The 21788-nt window shown below is 32.5% G+C and overlaps 3 protein-coding genes across 3 annotated transcripts in view; 2 read left to right on the top strand and 1 right to left on the bottom strand.

Moving 5' to 3' along the window:
• The window catches only part of LOC133199571 (peptidyl-prolyl cis-trans isomerase FKBP1A-like), a 159183-nt gene extending 149746 nt beyond the window's left edge, over positions 1 to 9437 (bottom strand). The window contains exon 1 of the mRNA XM_061335388.1: positions 9428 to 9437. The gene's annotated coding sequence lies outside the window, so the exon portion shown is untranslated. The remainder of the gene's footprint in view (positions 1 to 9427) is intronic.
• Positions 4206 to 5468, top strand: LOC133199384 (uncharacterized). Its single transcript, XM_061335189.1, has 2 exons — positions 4206 to 4403; positions 5142 to 5468. Exons 1-2 carry the CDS (start codon positions 4278 to 4280, stop codon positions 5466 to 5468), a joined length of 453 nt encoding a protein of 150 aa, XP_061191173.1. The 5' UTR covers positions 4206 to 4277.
• Positions 9438 to 17995: 8558 nt separating the features above from the next.
• The window catches only part of LOC133199383 (centrosomal protein 20-like), a 40744-nt gene continuing 36951 nt past the window's right edge, over positions 17996 to 21788 (top strand). The window contains exon 1 of the mRNA XM_061335188.1: positions 17996 to 18032. Within this exon, the coding sequence (XP_061191172.1) occupies positions 18005 to 18032 (28 nt within the window). The 5' untranslated portion in view covers positions 17996 to 18004. The remainder of the gene's footprint in view (positions 18033 to 21788) is intronic.

Below are 21788 nucleotides of genomic sequence, written 5' to 3'. Positions count from 1 at the left end.
GTTTGATGATCTTAGGCTTCATAGTGTCCAAATTATACCTCTAAAACAATTGATAATGAATACCTGCAAAATTCAAAAAGTACGTCACTGTGACCTACATTTTGATAAATAATCTTTCAAGCCCCTAAGATGCAACAACTTGGTGATTCTAAACCTCTCAGTATCCAAAATAATACCTTAAATGTTTTGAAAATTATTAGCCATAAAATTCAGAAAGTTGGTCATGGTGACCTACTTTTTGGCTGACACACAAGGCCCCATGATGCACAAACTGACAAGTTTTGATTATCATAGGCTTCAAAGGTTTGAGTCAACATGACATGAGGTCCTAAGATGCAACAACATATCCTCTCTTTATGGTGAAAATCTGCACAGTGCTTCTTAAGATTCTTTAGCAAACACTACTTTTGTTTTTATTTCCATAATTATCCCTAATTATCTCCCCTTGTTTAAGAGTCACATCCCAAATGAGAGCCCTTAAACTAGGATACTCTGTGACAAAATTGACAAAATTCGCCGAGGGATTCTTGAGATATAGCCCTTATTCCAAAAAGTTGACACACATCCCACAAATGGCCATAGTATTAGCTTTTTGAGCCCTTGGCTCAGAAGAGCTAAAAGGCTATAAAAACAGCCTTAATTTCCCAGAAACATTTAAGCAGTTGGATTTTTCCGAAATACTAAGCACCAATAGTCTGATATAATTCTATCAGTTTTATATACAACTCCATTATAATACTTTATGTCACATCTCTGTAAAAGCTTACCACTGACATATCTCACTTCTCTATCTCACATCTCTGTACAGACTTGCATCACCACTCACATCTCACTTCTCTATCTCACATCTCTGTACAGGTTCACATCACCACTCACATCTCACTTCTCTATTTCACATCTCTGTACAGACTTGCATCACCACTCACATCTCTATTTCACTTCGCTGTACAGGCTTACATCAACACTCACATCTCACTTCTTTATACAATCTTATATCACCAATTATATCTCACTTCACATCTCTATACAGACTTAGATCACCACTCACATCTCACTTCTCTAACTCACATCTCTGTACAGGCTCACATCTCATTTCCCAATCTCTTATCTGTATTACCTCCTATATTCTCACCTTCAGAGTTCTCTATCCATTTCCTCTCATTTAAATCTCTAAACCTGATTATAACTCACATATCTTTTACCTGTACATATTATATCTCACTTCAATCTTTAAATCTGATTGATACTTCACTTATCCATTTAAATGTTACACATCAGAAGTCAGTTAAAGTGCCCCAAACAGTTTTAAAAGAAGGCTGACAATTTTCAACACGGAAAACAAAGGAAATGTTTTGATTTTGGTAGAACAATATTCGAATGAACAGAAAACACATACGGTAGCTCTTGAAAGAAGGAATGAAGGAATTATATTCCTTCTTATATTATATTTTACATATGGAACAAATTTAATGTAATTTTAGCAGTGAATTACGTTATTTATTAAGATGCTTTTAAAAATTTTAAATAAATTATTGTAGCATTCAAAATGGTGTTTCAAGTAGTAGTATTTGATAGAGAAAAATAACTATCCAATTAAAACCATTGTGCAATTTAAAATTTACAGTTCATGTGTGTATTAAAAACAGTCCATATATACACGTGCGGTAGTTAATCTACGAAAAAAGAAGAAAATGGCTTTTGAGAGAAAGACATTTCATTTTGATTAGACTCGCATACTTAAATTAACAAAGTTTGCATGTATTTGCATTCATATACCTTTTATAAAGAGACTCTCAGGTTTTTGCACTTTGGAATTCAAAGCAAACGTTTATTCTGAGATAAACTGTCTTCTTTGTAACGTAAATCACATTCATTCATAAAATGCAAACTAATGATTTTATTGGTTAAACAACAGCATTTTTACAAATTGGAATACAGAAAATGAAAATAAATATTGCAATATCTTTGCAAATGATAACACATACACACACACACACACACACACACACACACACAGAGAGAGAGAGAGAGAGAGAGAGAGAGAGAGAGAGAGAGAGATTGGTATGATTGTAAAACATCAAATAAAGTCATATTTCACGCATCAAATGTCGTTTGGTGGGATTAAGTATTAAATTCTATTTTAAAATAAGTCTGTATTATAAAGCAAACAATGTAATGTAATTCACGTACGAAATTAGAAGTGTCAATATGGAAATAAACATTTAAAGGAAGGAGAAATTTATTATTTAATTGAGTTCTACGGTTCTTTAAACAAATTTTGGACCTATTCTAGACCCTTTTACTATTTAAAAGATCTGTTTATTTCTTTATTGAGACGTAGGTAATTTTTCGATTCATTCTGAAGTGGGCATATATATACTTTTTTCAGACGTTTGACCTCTTTTTGAAGGTAGTTATCTCCTTCTTTGACCTTTTCCCATCACCGATATTTCTTTTGTGGCTCAGCATTACTCATTATAGTCATTATCTAAGATAAAAACAGCATTTATGTAATGTGTGAATTACGTTACACTGCTATGAATTACGTTACACTATTATACAGACCTATGCCTGATGTAAACACCGAGCGAATCAATGTTTTATATTTATGATATTTAAGTATAACATATATCCTTCATTTTGAAAATAAAATTCCAATCAAATTATTAACGATGAAATAAATTTATTCATTCAAAAATAAAATTTCATTTTCAAAATGATTGGTAACACCACTACACTAGTCAAAATCCTTCCCGCCTGTAAACTTCCTTTCTACTAGTTCCCGTATGATAAGCGATGATGTCCAATGAATAAAGATTCATGGTAATTTTGCTTCTAGTTAAGATTCTTTTACAGCATAAGGTAAATTGGTCGTAACGTAATTTAACTGTAACGTAGTTCACGGACTTGGCTTTTAATTAGAATACGAAACTAATTCCTACAGTTAAAGGCATTGTCTATGTGTTATCTACGGAAGCGTATTAGTGCCACTTGGACACTTTATTTTTTTTTAATTTCCACACTTTAATCTGTAAAATTTACACTTTAATCTGTAAAATTTACACTTTAATCTGTAAATTTTACACTTTAATCTGTAAATTTTACACTTTAATCTGTAAAATTTACACTTTAATCTGCAAATTTTACACTTTAATCTGTAAATTTTACACTTTAATGTGTAAATTTTATACTTTAATGTGTAAATTTTACACTTTAATCTGTAAATTTTACACTTAAATCTGTAAATTTTACACTTTAATCTGTAAAATGTACACTTTAATGTGTAAATTTACACTTTAATCTGCAAAATTTACACTTTAATCTGTAAATTTTACACTTTAATCTGTAAAATTTACACTTTAATGTGTAAATTTTACACTTTAATGTGTAAATTTTACACTTTAAACTGTAAAATGTACACTTTAATCTGTAAAATTTATACTTTAATGTGCAAATTTTACACTTTAATCTGTAAAATTTACACTTTAATCTGTAAATTTTACACTTTAAATAGAGTGTTATTTTTTTACAACTTCATCTTCATATAAATAATCTGTTGTGAAGGTATGGACCGGGAATATTTAATTGGAGAGTATTTCAAACTGGGCCTTAAATACATGTACAGTGAAATAATTAAATGTTTGGATGAATTACATGGATATAACATAGGAATTCGTACACTCAAAAGAATAACAAAGAATTTGGGACTTTACCGACGGAAATATAAGAGTGATATTCTTCAGATAGCGTTATTTATACTTGAACAATGTGAAATGCATGGCCAAATGCACGGATATCGTTGGTTGCACTTAAAGTGTCTTGATAGGGGATTTGTTGTTGACCAAGACACAGTCCTCGGGTTGTTGCATATTATAGATCCAGAAGGTGTTGAGTACAGAAAAAAGAGAAGACTCAGAAGACGGGTATACTCTGTTAAAGGTCCAAACTCAGTCTGGCATATCGACGGATACGATAAACTTTAAAGGTATGGAATAAAAATCCATGGTTGTATTGATGGATTTTCACGTCAAATTATTTGGTTGAAAGCTGGTGGGTCTAATAAAAATCCAAATATCATTGCTCACTATTACATAGAGAGTATCAGGAAATATGGGGTATGCCAAAGACGTGTAAGAGCTGATATGGGAACCGAGAACGTTCACATTGAAACAATTCATAAGTTTCTCCGACGAAACCACGAAGATGAACATGCTGGAGAAAGAAGTTTTTTGTACGGTAAAAGCATAAATAACCAAAGAATTGAGAGTTTATGGGGAATGATACGACGACAGGGAATTCAGTTCTGGATGAATTTTTTTCAAGAGCTTACTGAAAGTGGTTTCCATGACGGAGAATATTTAGACCAAGAAATATCTCGCTTTTGTTTTCTACAACTAGTACAGGTAAAATGCCCATTCACTTCCTTTCAAAACTACAGAAAATTTCACTACATTGAAAATTAGAATGTATTTGAAACTGTGTGCGGTGCGCTAGCTTATAACTAGGTCTCAAGACCATGACTGAGAAAAGACATTTCAAAATGTTTATTTTGAACATTTTAATGGTTAATTAACAAATATATAAAAAGTTTCAAGATAATATATCTACCTACATTTGCAACTGTCTTTCTTTATATGACAACACTGACAAAATAGCATTTAATTTTCTTTGAAATGAAGTTGGTCATGTGACTTTTGCGAATGGCAAACGGCACGAGACACATCGAAGGTCTAGAAAGTCACATGATGTCGTACTTGTATGTCGTGTTGCATTTCCATATGGGAATCTAAATACACTGTAGTGCATTTTTTATAGATAAGAAATAACAAAAATTTTTGAGAGTCCGTTGGAATATACGACTTGAAGTTGGTATGTGACCAAGTCCCCTTCAGGCGTTATAGGATTAGCTGCAGCTGGTCTTAAAAAATTCTGATGATCCACAGCATTTATAGCGATACAATATGATCGCGTAGCGATCTGCACATGATACCAGTTATACTTTTGTTTTTTTTCCCCAATAAACTCAAAAATTAAATTTCAAATTTTGACTTTAGTCTTGTTCTCAGTATTGGACTCGTTTATTAAAAAATAAGCAAAAAAATCCAGTTGAGAAAAGTACATGTAGGGTTATTTTATTGTAGGACACTTTAGACGACATAAGTTCTATCTGGAACCGTCACAGGATTAGGCAATACAGACAAGGAATAAGCAGATGTGGTAGACCATTTCTTCTACATCATATGCCGAGCGCATTTGATACCGTGGATTATGGTATTGAAATAAACGAAAATGAAGTAAATATTTGTGAAAGTGAATTACAGCCAATGCCAGAAATGCCATGCTCTACATTAATTAAAGATTTGTGTGTGTGTATAATGGAAGAAAACAATTTTGCATTGCCCCAAGACCCAGAAAGCATGCAAAATTTGTTTATTTTTCTCAGAGAGGATATCAGAAGCAATTTATGACTGCAATTGTAACGCTGTGCTTGTATACAATATGTATATTTGATAAATAATATAAATTCTCTTTTTTCTTTTATAGCCTAGATACATGTCGTTTATTGGATGCAGCTGTATATTGCTGTATATTGGATAAACAGCTTTTACTAATGATTTGTAACATAAATACGGTTATTATGATTAACCTGTTTTAAAATCTATTATTAAATCAGATATTTGGTAAATTTGATAATAAATATTTTAAAAAAATGGCATTTCAGTTTGCAATAAAGAATGAAATTTAAATTTTTCATTTTTATTATGTCTCCACGGCACCACTGAAATTTTGAAGTATTAAAGGTTGCTTGCTCAGCTATATCTTTGATAACCAACACTGCTTCTCTTCTTTACGATTAATTTAGCCATCTGTGAGAATTCCCCAAGACAAAATTTTAGGTGAAACTATAACAAACTGTAACTTTAGGTGAAACTATAACAATATGTCCAGTAACTTCGTTCGGGGCGGCATAAATACTATATGTAGTATATCAAAAGTGAATATGAAAATATCATTTATTCAAATATCATTTTTCAACATTAATGTGGAAGCATGCTCTCAATAATTGAATCCTACGAAAGTCGGTAGGTGCCAGGTAGAAAAAAATATTTTATCAGCCGGCCGCCAAATAAATATCTGCATGGCGGCCTCCACATGATTATCTGTCGACCGCCAAATAATTATCTGGTGGCGAGTAGATGCCTTTCTGGCGGCCGCCATAGGATTTTCAGGCGGCCGCCAAATAATTTACTGGCAGCCGCCAAATAATTTACAAGCAACCACCAAATATGATTCTTGCAATATAGACACATAATCTAATGAAGTATAAATTTAAAGTGTACCATAACGTTATTAAAAGAAGCTTTTTGTATAATGTGTAGATATGGCCCTTGCGTAATAAGGCATGAAATTCCCAGATTTGACTTCAAGCAGATACACTAAAGCAAGAAAACTACAACAACACCAACAATAACTCTCTGTCAAGTTAAAAATGCAAGTTATGTAAAATTCAAAGGGAAAATTCAATGTTTTTTTATTTATTAATATTGGTCAAAGAATAAGAATCATGTTCTTAGTCAGACATTAATGATAATTTCAGACCTAACTACATGTAATTTGCTTACGTTACAGTGTAGGAATAAAACCGAAAGTATGTATGTGTAGCACTTAATCAAGCGTACGTGTATGGTTAACCCAAATTTTATCTGGCGGCCAGATATTGCATTGGCAGGCACTGAACACTTATCTAACGGACGCCAAAAATATATTCTTATTACCGGCTTCCGTAGAATCCTTGTGTCCGTATTAAGGAATCTCTAAACACTGTACACAAAAGAGTTCTATTTATAGGGTTAGTTTATTGCAGTTAGAGTGATCTGACGTAAGAAGTAAGATAGAAAAAAATGGTTATTTACAGTTAATTAAACAATTTGCAATAGATTAAAATATTCTTAGTATTATATTAGACCAAGAATAAGTAATTGAATTCATTATTTCCATTAATTTTCCCAGTGTAAGTAAACAACAGTGATTTCTGCTCACGAATAGTCCATTGTCAGGTACCCTATGTTAAAAATGAATTAAATAGTCTCAATATGCTCACCTGTAAATATATTTTTCTCCAAGTCCAAAAAGCACCCTTTTGTTAGTGTTTAGAGCTTCCTTAAATAAATTCATGAGCGCATACAATTGAAACAAATAATAATTTATCTTTGATTCACTTCACAGACTGCTTGATTAATTTGCTTTCTCAAATTAAATTTATAACCATCATTTCAGTTATTGTGTAAGGAAGCTGGTAGGTGCCAGGTAGAAAAGAATTTTATGGCGGCCGCCAGATAAATAGTTTTTTCTACCTGGCAACAACCAGATTCCGTTATTGTGCGCAATAAATATATATAAAATATTTTTGGTTTGTTGTGCGCATCAACTGAATACAACTTCATTTGGCGCTCAAACATTTGACTCTATATAGAAATATTGTTTTTTCCGGCAAATTACCAATTAATAGTAAATGTTAAAGTATTTCTACTTTCATGTGTTGTCATAGATTGTCATAGAAATTGTTCATTAATTTAACTTCATGCCCAAAAGGTATAGGTATTGAACCATAACATTTTTAAATTTTAAGCATGAAGCAAGCAATGGGCACATTAATTAGATAGTCCTTTTTATTCTTGAAAAGCCAAACTTTCTAGTATAAGCATGGTATGAATAAACATTTTCTGAATAAACTAAAATTGAAATGATAAAATGTAAGCAAACATGAAACAAAATTTAAAAAAATCCTTAGATTTGCAACGAACTTTAAAAGCAGAATTTTTATAAACTAAAAATGACAAAATGTACTCATGATTTTCTCAAATCGTACATCAAAAATGGATTGACTTAATTTCACCAGCCAGAAAATAGTTTTTGCCTTTCCTAAGGGATAACATGTTCTTCATGTTACATGAAAACAAAGATCTACGACTACTCTTTCGTTCAGTTATATGTGGAAATTTAAATTTATGCAAAATCAATAACCAAAATGTCAGAATGAAGTACCATGGCATTCATTTCAATCTTGAAAACTGTGTCACTTTCGAACATTCTTGGAAAGTCTAAAATCCTCCATGAAACAAAGAAAAATGAAATCCAGATTTGCAACGAACTAAAAAAGATTTTTTTATATGCTAAAAATGATAAAATGTACTTATGATTTTCTCATATTAGTACTTCCATAAAGTGGCTGATTTAACTTAATCAGTGTGAAATACAGTATTTGCCTTTTCTAAGCAAAATCATAATTGTTCTTTGTATTACATGTAAACAAAGTAAACAAAGATCTACTCTTTCGTTCAAATGTATGTCGAAATTCAAATTTATGCAAAATCCATAACCCAAATGTTGGAATTAAGTATTGCATTCATTTCAGCCTTGAAAACTGTGTAGCTCTCGTATATTCTCGGAAGGTCTAAAACTCTCCCACAAGTATGCGCAATAGGTCTCCTTGCAATGCCCTCTAGGTCAACTATTTTGACTTGAATTTTGAAAAAAATTCCCTCCGAATCATACAGCATGAGGTCACTAGCTGTTAAGAATCGAAGCAAGGTGCGCAGCATCCTTGTATCCGTGTCAATTTCACGGATGTATCGTTTGAGATACTTGAAGGAATCAGATTCTAATTCTTCGCATTCAAGGGACGAAATTAATTTCTTTGATGTAGGTGTGATTTTCTGAAACTCCTTTTCAACATCCATAACTAGTTCGTATGTTATAAGCACCTCAAAAAGACATTCTCTGATAAATGCTGGTTCTTGAACCATTTCCAAATGCGCTATTTGATCAATAACTGCTCCCAAATTATCTTTCGTTACTTTAACTTTGCAATCATGAGTTGAAAGGATCTCAAGAAGTTCGTCCATTTCGACATTTTCCATGCCTTCAAGTGCACTGGAAAGAACCATACTTTCACTGCTGGGAATGAATTGAAGAAATTCTTCCCTAAGTCTGTCACTAGCAATTCCATACAACGACGACTTTAGAAAATTTGGAGCCAGTCGAATGGGTAGCACCTTCTGAAGAATCCATCCTAATGCTATAACTCTTCCGACAGCTTTCCAATCTGCCGCCTCCATATCGTGGCGTAGACATGGGACTTTCAAATTTGTGCCAGTGGTGCACTGTTCATAGAAGTCGTCCCAGAATTCAGTCAGCATATCCCTCATGACACCCCCACTGTCATAAGCCTGTTCTCTTTCCCCATTTGGAAGAATAATGGTGGCAGTTATGATGTCTTTTGTAAAGTCAACATCTGGGTTGTCTTTGAACATCTTGATAAGTTCTCGCAGAACTTGACCCCTGTGGACAATAATTCCAAATTCTTTAGGCTCACGAACAGTTTGTAATATTGGCTCAGCGTGTGTGAAGGCCACTTCCTCCAAACTGTCTTCCCAAACTGGAAAGAAAAGAGGGTCAGGTAATGGTGAGCTGCCATTCTCATCTGCTGAACTGGGATTAGAAGAACGTAGTTTCATGTGGACACCACCTTCGTCTCCAACAATACTCCCCACCTGCTTGTCATTTGATTCTGTAGTTTGTTGACTATCTTTACATGGAATTGTCGAAGGGGTAGAAATACTAGACTTTGGGTCTTCTTCATTCTTTTTAGCTCCTTCACTGATCTCATTTGGTTCATCTTTGGATTCTGTACACTTTTCGCTAGCATTACATGATATTGGCAATGTGCTTATTGTACTTAACCTTTGTTCACGTTTTTCCTCTTTCTGCTTTTCATCATCATCACTATCATCTGAAATTTGCTTTTGGAGTCTGGTGCGTAAGTAAAAGTGAATAAATTGTAGTTTAGCCTTGTCTATTATATCACCCAAGGTTGTTTCTTCATCCTCTAAAGGTTTTAGCTGGAAATCTGTTAATTCAATTTCCATGTTCTTCAGTTCTCCATGCTGACTTTTCCCATTGGGGAAAAAAAGATCCAAGCATTCTTTTATAATGGATTCTTTGTTCATGTTTTTGTTTAACATCAATGTTCTTTTTCCTCCCCCTGCCTTTGCTCTTACATGCAGATAAACCTTCTTCTTTTTATCGAAGTGGTACCACCCAAGATGAACTTTATGTACTTCTTTCTTAGCGCTTAACTTGGGAATTTTCTTTACGGTGGATTCTGGATCATCAGTACGTGTTTCTGCAGAGTTGGCCCTGCTACTTCGTAGTCGATCTCTTAATCGGTCCATCAGACTGGATTTTCTTGTTTTCGGTTTATTGAATGCTAGGGTAAGAAAGTCTTTCTTCGGGAGGTATTCCGATAAATCTGAATCCGTCATGCCTCGGACAGCATCTTCGTCTATCTGCAAAATATGATAATTATCATAAGTGTATGAATTTGCTCCTCGGATATCATGTTTAATCTAAAAGATGTTCATAAATCTCAATGATCGCTTTTTCCCTACTATTCTTCAGATTTAAAAGAAATAATAACTATCACAGAAATGTTGATTTCATTATGGACCAATACCTAGACCTATTGGAACTACGATTTACTCAAAATGGAATGTACAAAACGTACAAAATGTACAATAATGTGCTTCCATATCAATATGAGTATAATGATCCTGCTGTTCTGCAGAAGATTTTAATTTCCTGTCCACATTTTCCTTAGTTTGCAAAAATTGGATCTCTGATTTAGCCCAACCATTGACCAAAGATTCACGAAAAAAAATCCCGCAACTTAGAAATGTTTGATTTTTTTTACACGATTAAGGGTTTTCGTCCCTAATAGGACCAAATTCTCTATCCTTAAATGTCCATAACATACATTATACAGTAGAAAAGGATTTAGCGAGAGAAAGTTCAAAAATGTAATTAACTAAGCAATAATAAATTAACAAAAATTGCACTGAATCAATGAGGACAAGCGATTTTTAAAAATAAAAATTTAAATAATAATTAAGAATATCAATAAATACTGAGGTGGAAAATGTAATAAAACATTAGAAAAAGAATGACAAACGAATTTTTTTTTTTTCACCAGAGAAGTTTTTTTAAAAATTGTTTTTTTTTTAATTAATTAAAAATAGAGGGTATAACTCTTACCAAAATTCAAGGTCATATATTAGAACACATCCCATTCTTTCATGCTTATAGTAATAAAATTAATTGGAATTACGTCTAAATATACTGAGTATTCAACACCTACATGTACACATCTGATATGTATTCAATTTCATTGAATCTGTTGCTATTAGGGATGGAATACCTTAATAGTGCATGAATTGCCACTTATTTAGAGATTTCTTCCGATATACTTCATTGTAAAACTCTGATCTCCTATGGTACTTTCAACCTATTCCCGAGGAATGGGGGCTGATCTGAACTAAAATAAATTTACCCGAGGATGGCTTCATATCGATATGACTTATAAATGCTTTGCCGTTTAAGAGGGAATATAACTGTGTAAAACTTTAATCAACTATTATGGTCCCTTATTTCCATGGATCACAATTTGAGCAAGTTTTAATCTACACTAACTGAGGATGCTTCCAAATTAATATGACTAATCTAAGCTTAAAGTTTGTTCTTCTTGACGAAATTTTTAAAATATTCCTAGGTTAAACTTTGATCGCCTATTATTTAACCTATCCCAAGTGGTCAGGATTTGAACAAACTTGTGTGGATGACTGACAGACACATCAATATTTAGGAAAATTATCACTGTAGGGGAAAGAACCATGACAACGAAATAAATTAATGCTTTTGAGTCCAGAAATAGGTGCTGAAGTGCGTGAGGGGTATTTTTTCCAAGATGAGAGCTTTCGTCCCTTGTAGAATTTATGTATAGAGGTGTGGCACTGAAAATGTCATAATCTTTATTGTAACTATTTTTAAGTGTATTTGAAGTATATTCAAAATTAAATTTATTTTACATTTAACAATCCGGAAGACAAGCCCCTATGAGTATAAAACTGCAGTAAATAATATTTAATATACAAGTAACAATCAATGGAAATTCAAGTCAAAATGAATAATTAAATAAAATTTATTTAACAAAAAAAAAAAAAAAAAAAAAAAAAACTAATTGCAGACCGGGAGATCGGGTTACTCTATAGATGTGAGTGTCAGAGTTGATGTATGGATTTTTAAGTGATAAATTATTGATAATAATCTATATCTTTATTAATGTATACATAAGAATACGTATTAAGATTTCACGATTTATAAAAATATGCAATATTTCTATGTGTGTTCATATGTAAAATATATTTTTATTTCTGATTTATTATGCAATTTGCTTTTCAGTGGCTTATGTTCAAATTACATATCCGGATTTTTCAGAGCATTTAATTAAAAACAAGCATTCTGAGAGTATTGCATTAGCAATACTAGTCCCCTACCGGCAAGTGTAATCTGGTTCCCGTTAAAAATTGAAAATGCCGTAATTCCGTCAAAAAATCATAATGCAAGCTTAATCTATAATTCATCAAGGTAGACTCACATACCAAAAATCATCGCAATATCTGCAAGCGTTTAGAAAAAAAGTGCCCAAAACCAAGTGAGACAGACTGACAGACAGACGGAGTGACAGACGGACGGACAGACAGACGAAAAGGAAACCTATAGTCCCTCTGGTAAGACTTATAGGGGACTAATAACCTCCCTTTTTACACCGTATGAATTGATCCTGTTAAGGTCGAAGATATACTGTCTCCCGAGTCCGTAAATGTTCGACGTCGGGGACGAGCTTCTGGAAATAAATCACACAATACTGATTTGCCACTAGAATCTATTGGGATGTCTCGTACACTCGACAATGACCTCTTTTAAATGAAGCATGGCCAGAAGCGGAGTCAGTCGAGGATCACCAATTAGTTATTTGCAGCGATGTCAACATACAATATTTTCTATATATATAAAACTAAAAAGATTTTACATAGTATAATTCCAGGCCGACATTAGATGGCAACATCAAGATTATTCATATGATCCCCGAGATTTGAAGAATTCTTGAAAAATAAGTCAAGGGTTAAGGTCAAGTGGGTGTTATGCTGAATCAGATATTTTTAACATATGAACATTTAACAGGCCGTGAACTCGCCAAACAACACATACTTGTAAACATGTATCAGTTCAGGTCACCGAATACGTGTAATATGGCATTATGATGTATTTTGAAAAGTTGGTCAAAGGTGACGTTCAAAGGAAACAATTTCGGTAAACCTTGTATTTTAAAAATGCTGTTCTTCTAAGCAAGATATAAGGTATATTTACATCCGCTGAATATTTTCTCCTTTATTTCTGAAGAAAACCATTGCCGTTTATTAGATCATGAACAGCACTGGGCATATCACCTGTACATGCAGATTTCTTGATCAGTGACTGTTCCATCAATGAAATGTACTATGACGTACATGATCAATAATACAATAGTTAATCTTTTTAATCCTACTTCAAATGATTTTTATACAGATATAAATATAAACAATAAAATGTCTTTCTTTTGTTGTTAGTGCGGGAATTAACGTCGCAGCTATTGCAGAAAAGAATTACAAAACCCGCTTACGCGGGTTATGCATTTTTTCTGCAACAGCTGCGACATTAATTCCCGTACTAACAACCAAAGAAAGGATTTAATTGTTTAAATAATAGTCGGACGGACAGAAGGACGAACGGATGGACATGCATATATACGAGCTTTTAATTATGCTTTACAGTACATGTACTCTAGATTAAAGTCCGCGCAAGCGTGAGTAATAAAATTGATGCAAATATTGACAAAGCAATAGCATATTTTTCCGAGTTGTTTGTACTGACAATTAAAAAAAGTCATAATTTTGTAATCCAAAAAATTTATCAAAATCTTACAATAAGTTTAGGTCCAAAAATCACAGAATTAGTCAATGGAGCAGGTAATCTTCATTTTCTTTACGTCTCACTTATTTTGTATTTCATAGTCGTAAGAAAATGTACTTTGAAAACACTCCGAAGTACTACCTCTCAGAATTTGTAGTGAAAGTAAATAGCTGTTGCCTTGTTTTCTCGGACAGGGATCTAATAATGGATCTTTTCATTCTAACCCCCCCCCCCCTATATTATATGCCTGTTTTTTAATGCAAAAATCTAAAGAATGAGATAATTCCTCTCTCTCTCTCTCTCTTTCTCTCTTAAAAATGTTCGCCTGCAGCATCTGGAGTTTTGCAAAGCAAAATTGTATACCTGCTATTACATGCATAACTCGGGTAAAACTATGTAGACGTGTGTACAATATATCTGATATTCATAAACCGGGAAAAAATTAATTGACTTTGTAAACAGTGTTCATTTCCCGCTACGTACATTAAAAAACCAGCCTCTACACATTTGGCTGTAATATCTTTAACGAAGTCACTATATCGAAATCATCTAAGAAAGAAAACATTTAAAAAATATTTTTAATAAATAAATGATAAATAAAGAGTTAATAAATATCATTTACTATTTACTGATTTACTGAGCCGACAAAGTATTTCGACCACTTATCTCGGAGTACAACGTACATTATCGAAAACGAAAGTAGGTTTATAATTATGTTCAGGATCATGTTAATTTCAACTATATAATATACTGAAATCATCTCAAGTGTGATGCAATATTAAATGCAGTTATTCTGGCGTCAACCTTTAAGATTTTATAGGCAAAATTATTCCTTATGACTTAAATCTTAGGGACAAGAGTGGCTTTTATAAAATCTATCAATGTTAATTAGTTTAATACTACGTGTAGTAGTTTTATTGCACGTATTTTTTTTTAGATTAACAAGAATTTATGTTGCTAGCGTAAAAATATACAAGTCCATATAGTGCAGTAACCGGTATATTGTACTTCTAACAAACATATTGTAAATCTGACATACATATCAAATGCAGATAATTTTTCACATTAGAGCTTTTTACTGAACTCACCTTATTTTAACTACCATTCAAGTATATTTCATCACATTGTTATTAACAAAGTCAAATAGCTTACCTTTTGATCCCTAAGAGCTCTTAAAGTGTCTTCGTCAACGCCTCGTTTCCGTAGAAATGGCTCCATGCTTCTGTGAAATGTAAAATTAAGTATAAATAGTAAAATCAATAGATAAAAGTGTAAAATTTACAGATTAAAGTGTAAATTTTACAGATTAATGTGTAAAATTTACACATTAAAGTGTAAAATTTACACATTTAAGTGTAAATATTACAGATTAAAGTGTAAAATTTACAGATTAAAGTGTAAATTTTACAGTTTAAAGTGTAAATTTTACAGATTAAAGTGTAAAATTTACAGTTTAAAGTGTAAATTTTACAGATTAAAGTCTAAAATTCACAGATTAAAGTGCAAATTTTACAGTTTAAAGTGTAAATTTTACAGTTTAAAGTGTAAAATTTACAGATTAAAGTGTAAATTTTACAGTTTAAAGTGTAAATTTTACAGTTTAAAGTGTAAAATTTACACATTAAAGTGTAAAATTTACAGTTTAAAGTGTAAAATTTACAGATTAAAGTGTAAAATTTACACATTAAAGTGTAAAATTTACAGATTAAAGTGTGGAAATTAAAAAAAAATAAAGTGTCCAAGTGGCACTAATACGCTTCCGTAGTTATCTATGATGGGCATAAGTATATATCAGTCAGGATATTTGAAGTTCGCAGCGTTTAGGAACTGTGTCCAAGATCGCGTAACGCAAATTCACAATTAAATGCACAAATGGAAACTTTTCGAACATTGTGAATTTTTTGACAGAAATATTATCTTTTGCCCGTGAATCATTATTATTTTTTTTTAATTTGATAACCTAATAATCAATTTTACTCATATAACATAACCCGTTAAGAATAATCTACTTGGCTTTGGATTGGGTCTAATTTAGTCAAATATCTGGATTTTAAAACTGCGTTTACATGGATAATTCTAACAAGTGAAATGGCAAGCTTTTAATTAAGAAGCCCTCCGTTTTACACGAATTCCACTCAATCTGAAACATAGGGGAAAATATGCATATTTTTAAAAATCAATTCAAAGACAAAAACCTGAAAAAATGGGGGGGGGGGGGGGCTTTTCGATCTTGTTACGGTTAATGCCATTTACAATTTCATTATAGCTGTGAAAAAATCGTATCGTAAATTTTCACTGCATTAAATGGGACACTCAAATTTCGAATTGCAATTTTTTTCTATTGGAGAGAAATTATAGGTAAAAATGAGTTGTTTATCTTGTTATTATATACAATATACAATAATCTACAGATGTAATTTAATCTCTCAAGTCCTTTATGCTCATGTGGCAAAAAAGAAGATATACGTATCATTATTTTTAATATGTCCAAAGTATAAAGAAGCCAGAAAGAAATTTCATGATAAATTTTTATTATTTGATAAAATTCACATTTTAGATGCACATGTTTTATTATGGGGGATAGATTCATTGAGTGCTGCGGAGAATGAACATCTTTTCTCTATTGTTCAAACTTTTATTAAACATTATGGCAGATTCACATGTTAGTATTAGTATTATTATAAATATATTTATTTATATATACATGCATATACAAAATTATATGTATGATTCTTTAAAATGCATTGATTTGTATATTTCACAAATATTGAATATTTTGAATGTACATATTTAACTGTGACCTAATTTAATTTTTGTAATTTACATGTATAGGGAGAGGGCGTAATAAATTTTTAGAACTTGTGCCCAATCCCTTTGTAATTATTAACTAAAATAAAAAAAATATGTTCAAATCAAACCATACAATATTTTGCCTTCTTTATTGGTAATTCTAAATTATTTTTTCATATCGGAACACAACCACAATGTTTGTGACATCTTGTTTTGATCAAATTAGACTTAGAAATCCTTTAATTTTGTATAGTAAACGGGGTCAATACATCGTTTTTTCTATATTTACAAATTGATCATACTTTAACATCAAATTTAACCCCCAAAACAAAGATGCGGGGTTTTGACATTAAAAAAAATGTTTGTGACATCGAAAACTAGTTTTGGCGCACTTTAAATGACTTTGAATGTTCCAGGTTAGCTTTTAAAATAACTATCTGAAGAAAAATGCCTCGATAATGCCTATTATTTTTTTCCAGACTGGTAAAGTTTTAATAGCTGCATTATAGAGATCACTTTTTCTGTCGTTGTTTGGACTGTCTGAACTACGATGCAAGTCGTTGTGTGTTGATTTGCAAATCAATCTCTCATTTTGGACCACACGATCACGAATGACGATTGCCGTGGATTTGAAATTTATTTTTCGAAGTGTTTGAGAATACTTATAAAGGTATATATAGTAACCATGCAAATGACCAAGACAAAGCATTTATACTAACAAAAAAACCTTACTTTTCTTGATATGTTTTTTAGGTATTGCAACTTACAATTTAAGGTCAAGATCTAGTAAATGAAGAGTGCCTACAGATTTCTCAAATTTGAAAAACAAATTCCTTTAATAATATATTACAATTGTAGCTAAATAAATTGAGGTGTATCGGGGCATAATATTTAGATAAACGGAACGAAAAAACACATTTTAAACTGCCCTTTTCAATGAAAAATGAAGAAAATCAGGAATAAAAATGGGAGTTTTCTCCATCTCAGACAAACAAAATGTATCAATATTGCCTATAGTCTCTCAGTAAACGGTTTTTCATATCTTCTTGACCTCTTCTTTAAAATGATATTAATTTGAATATAGGTATCGGGGTTCCTTTTGAAATGATTTCAAATTGAATTCCATGAAAATGTGTCATTTTCTACTTAATTCTGTTATAGCCATAAAATACGGGAAAAAATAAAATTAAATCAATTATGACTTCATAATGGATCTAGCACCAAAAGACAGACTAAACTCATTTACTAGATCTTGACCTTAACAGATTGTAGAGAAAAAGAGAAAATGTTCTCGAAATATTTTGTGTTCTAGCTACCTAATAATGCATTACGTCATCATACTATGTGTTCCAGCAACTGCTCGGAAATGGCTTCAACACATGAGTTAAAAGATGGTAAACTGTATTGAAATATACTTTTAGTGCATGTAAATGTGCATTGTATTCAGAATTCACATGTGGATTATTGTACTTAGTGCTACCAGGAATTAAAAAGAATATCTGCCGAAATGTTACAGAAGAGCTAGTATACAATCGTGTAATGTGCAAGTTTGAACATGTTTGAAAACTTACGTAGATATGGCAAGAAATTAGCCCTGACTTTCAAGTATGTTCATTTGTAACCCTGTTACAGGACTATTAATCCAGTTACGAAGGTAACATAAATCCTAAAATGAGATGCAGTTAATTTATAACCCATCAGGGGGTCTTCTTTTCTGTGGTTACATGGGTTACAACTATATTTCTTTGGTGACATTTCTTTGGTGACAATGGTTACAAAGCAAAAGAAGTCCAGCAGGGGGTCTTATTTTCAGTGGTTACACGGGTTACAACTATATTTCTTTGGTGACAATGGTTACAAAGCAAAAGAAGTCCAGCAGGGGGTCTTATTTTCAGTGGTTACACGGGTTACAACTATATTTCTTTGGTGACAATGGTTACAAAGCAAAGGAAGGCTAGCAGGGGGTCATATTTTCTGCGGTTACACGGATACAACTATATTTCTTTGGTGACAATGGTTACAAAGCAAAGGAATGCTAGCAGGGGGTCTTGTTTTCTGTGGTTACACGGGTTACAACTATATTTCTTTGGTGACAATGGTTACAAAGCAAAAGAAGTCCAGCAGGGGGTCTTATTTTCAGTGGTTACACGGGTTACAACTATATTTCTTTGGTGACAATGGTTACAAAGCAAAAGAAGTCCAGCAGGGGGTCTTATTTTCAGTGGTTACACGGGTTACAACTATATTTCTTTGGTGACAATGGTTACAAAGCAAAGGAAGGCTAGCAGGGGGTCATATTTTCTGCGGTTACACGGATACAACTATATTTCTTTGGTGACAATGGTTACAAAGCAAAGGAATGCTAGCAGGGGGTCTTGTTTTCTGTGGTTACACGGGTTACAACTATATTTCTTTGGTGACAATGGTTACAAAGCAAAAGAAGTCCAGCAGGGGGTCTTATTTTCAGTGGTTACACGGGTTACAACTATATTTCTTTGGTGACAATGGTTACAAAGCAAAAGAAGTCCAGCAGGGGGTCTTATTTTCAGTGGTTACACGGGTTACAACTATATTTCTTTGGTGACAATGGTTACAAAGCAAAAGAAGGCCAGCAGGGGGTCTTATTTTCAGTGGTTACACGGGTTACAACTATATTTCTTTGGTGACAATGGTTACAAAGCAAAAGAAGGCCAGCAGGGGGTCTTATTTTCAGTGGTTACACGGGTTACAACTATATTTCTTTGGTACTAATGGTTACAAAGCAAAAGAAGGCCAGCAGGGGGTCTTCTTTTCTGTGGTTACACGGGTTACAACTATATTTCTTTGGTGACAATGGTTACAAAGCAAAAGAAGGCTAGCAGGGGGTCTTATTTTCAGTGGTTACACAGGTTACAACTATATTTCTTTGGTGACAATGGTTACAAAGCAAAGGAAGGCTAGCAGGGGGTCATATTTTCTGCGGTTACACGGATACAACTATATTTCTTTGGTGACAATGGTTACAAAGCAAAGGAATGCTAGCAGGGGGTCTTGTTTTCATATATGTGACTGAACTGAAAAATCACAACTGGAGATTTGAAATTTTTCTGCTGGAGTTTGGGTCTCAAAGCTGGAGATTTTTTATCGACATTTTTTCAAATCGCAAAAGACCATCCAACCCCCAAAATTCAGGAAAAAATACCTTCTCCTAGTTTATTACTTTACAAATTTTATTTTATAAAGTTGTTGTTTAGTTTTAAGAAAAATATGATAAAGTTTTTATTCAAATGAAGTGAAATTTAGTATTCAAAATGAAATCAACTCATTTCCTAGTAAATTATTTAAGAGTTAAGGTCAAGATCTAGTAAATGAAAGGTGCCTACAGATTTCTCAATTTTGAGAAATAAATTCCTTTAATGATGCTTTATAACTTTAGCTTGGTCAAATAAGATGTTTCGGGGCATAATTTGTAGATGAACAAGACAAAAAATCATATTTTGAACTGTCATTTTCAATGAAAAATTAAGAAAACCGGACATGAATACGGGAGTTTTTTCCATATCAAACGAAGGAAATGTATCCACATTGCTTACAGTCTCTTAGAAAACGATAATTTGTATGTTCTTGGCATCTTCTTTAAAATAATATTAAATTGAACATAGGTATCGGGGTTACTTTTCACATGATTTCAAAATGAATTCCATGAAAATACTTTATTTTCTACATAATTCTATTAGAGCTGTAAAGTACGGGAAAAAGAAAGTTAAAATTGATTATGACGTCATAATGGATCTAGCACCAAAAAGTTAGTCTAAAGTCATTTACTAGATCTTGACCTTAACAGCATCATTAAAACATTGGATAAAATTTTATTTTTGATTTAGTATTGATATATCTGTTACGACTTACAGCTTTATGTTTAGCGGCGTAACATTGTGGGGCTCCTTAATCTGAATGTTGAACGGATAATTACCCATCTAAACTCTTCTGAGCCTTGTTCTTGTAAGGTCATCGTTATCTGACAGATTTGGCGACCGCACAGTGAGTGAGACAGCAGACGTCTGACTGTCAGAGCCCGGGGAGCTCATATATAAAGCCTTCACACCCATTATGACGTATATTGCATGAGATTTGGCGCCATAACTTCAAATAGCCGGAAAGCTTCGGATACATTTAACTATTATACGCATCCGAGGTGTTCCGAATGTACTTTACATCTTTTGCCGCTTAGTATGAAAAAGCAGAGTGTAATTGTAAGGTTTTTACTCTAATTATCAGTGAATGGATTTATTAATTACCCCAATTATCAAAGGTAAGAATATTTAGTACTATATAAAAGCATTTGTAGACCAGTGAATGGTTTATTTACGTTCCGTATTCCTCAAAACGTGGAGGAAATTCGGTACCTGGTGAACAATTTGCACCTAGCACATCATTGATTTCAAATAACTCTAATAAATAATAACAGGTAAGCAAGAATAAATGTCAATACATCTCATTCATTCAATCATCCATCGAATCATCATTTTAATGACTCATATAACAAGAAACATCTTGTTTTACTTATGCATAACAATAGTGGAGAATGTCAAATTCGTAACATATCAACCAGTAAGTGAAGTAAAACATAGCTAGGTTTTATGTTACAAATTCTATGTTGGTAATTTGTTTTTAAATAGAATACCGGTATGTACAGATGAAAAAAGTACCCTCTAAAATAATAAACAAATTAGAGTCAGGTATATTTTAGCAACACCCTGTAGTGTGATCTATTTTTAACTAGAGTGTGACCTACATTATAACTGTATCTTTTAATGACCAAAGCAGCATTAGAAGATGGCAACTGTGTATTTAAGCAACTAATTACAATGTTTTGCATTCAGTAATAAACATCAATGGTCTTTTATCAGGTTGATATATCACTAATTTTTACAGTTTTCTGTGGTTACATGGGTTACAAGTATATTTCTTTGGTGACAATGGTTACAAAGCAAAAGAAGTCTAGCAGGGGGTCTTCTTCTCTGTGGTTACACGGGTTACAACTATATTTTGAGGGTTTCTTTTCCATTTCATGAAAACCAAAATGAATGAATTGCATTATTACATCATAATTTTTAGCGTATGGTGATTATTTAATATACCAGCAATGCTGAATCATATTGTAAACCAAA

Source organism: Saccostrea echinata, unplaced genomic scaffold, assembly GCF_033153115.1.
Source record: "Saccostrea echinata isolate AGI-Se365-2 ecotype Australia unplaced genomic scaffold, CSIRO_AGI_Sech_v1 ptg000034l, whole genome shotgun sequence".
NCBI classification, from domain to species: Eukaryota; Metazoa; Mollusca; class Bivalvia; order Ostreida; family Ostreidae; genus Saccostrea; species Saccostrea echinata.
The sequence above is the reverse complement of the archived record's forward strand: the minus strand, read 5'-3'. Positions and strand labels throughout refer to the sequence as shown.

What these genes read in the sequence shown, in the direction of transcription:
- LOC133199384 (XM_061335189.1), top strand. Translation starts at nt 4,278, where the DNA reads ATGATACGACGACAGGGAATTCAGTTCTGGATGAATTTTTTTCAAGAG. An exon ending in GTTTTCTACAACTAGTACAG is followed by an intron (nt 4,404 to 5,141) that starts GTAAAATGCCCA and finishes ATTTTATTGTAG; the next exon opens with GACACTTTAGACGACATAAG.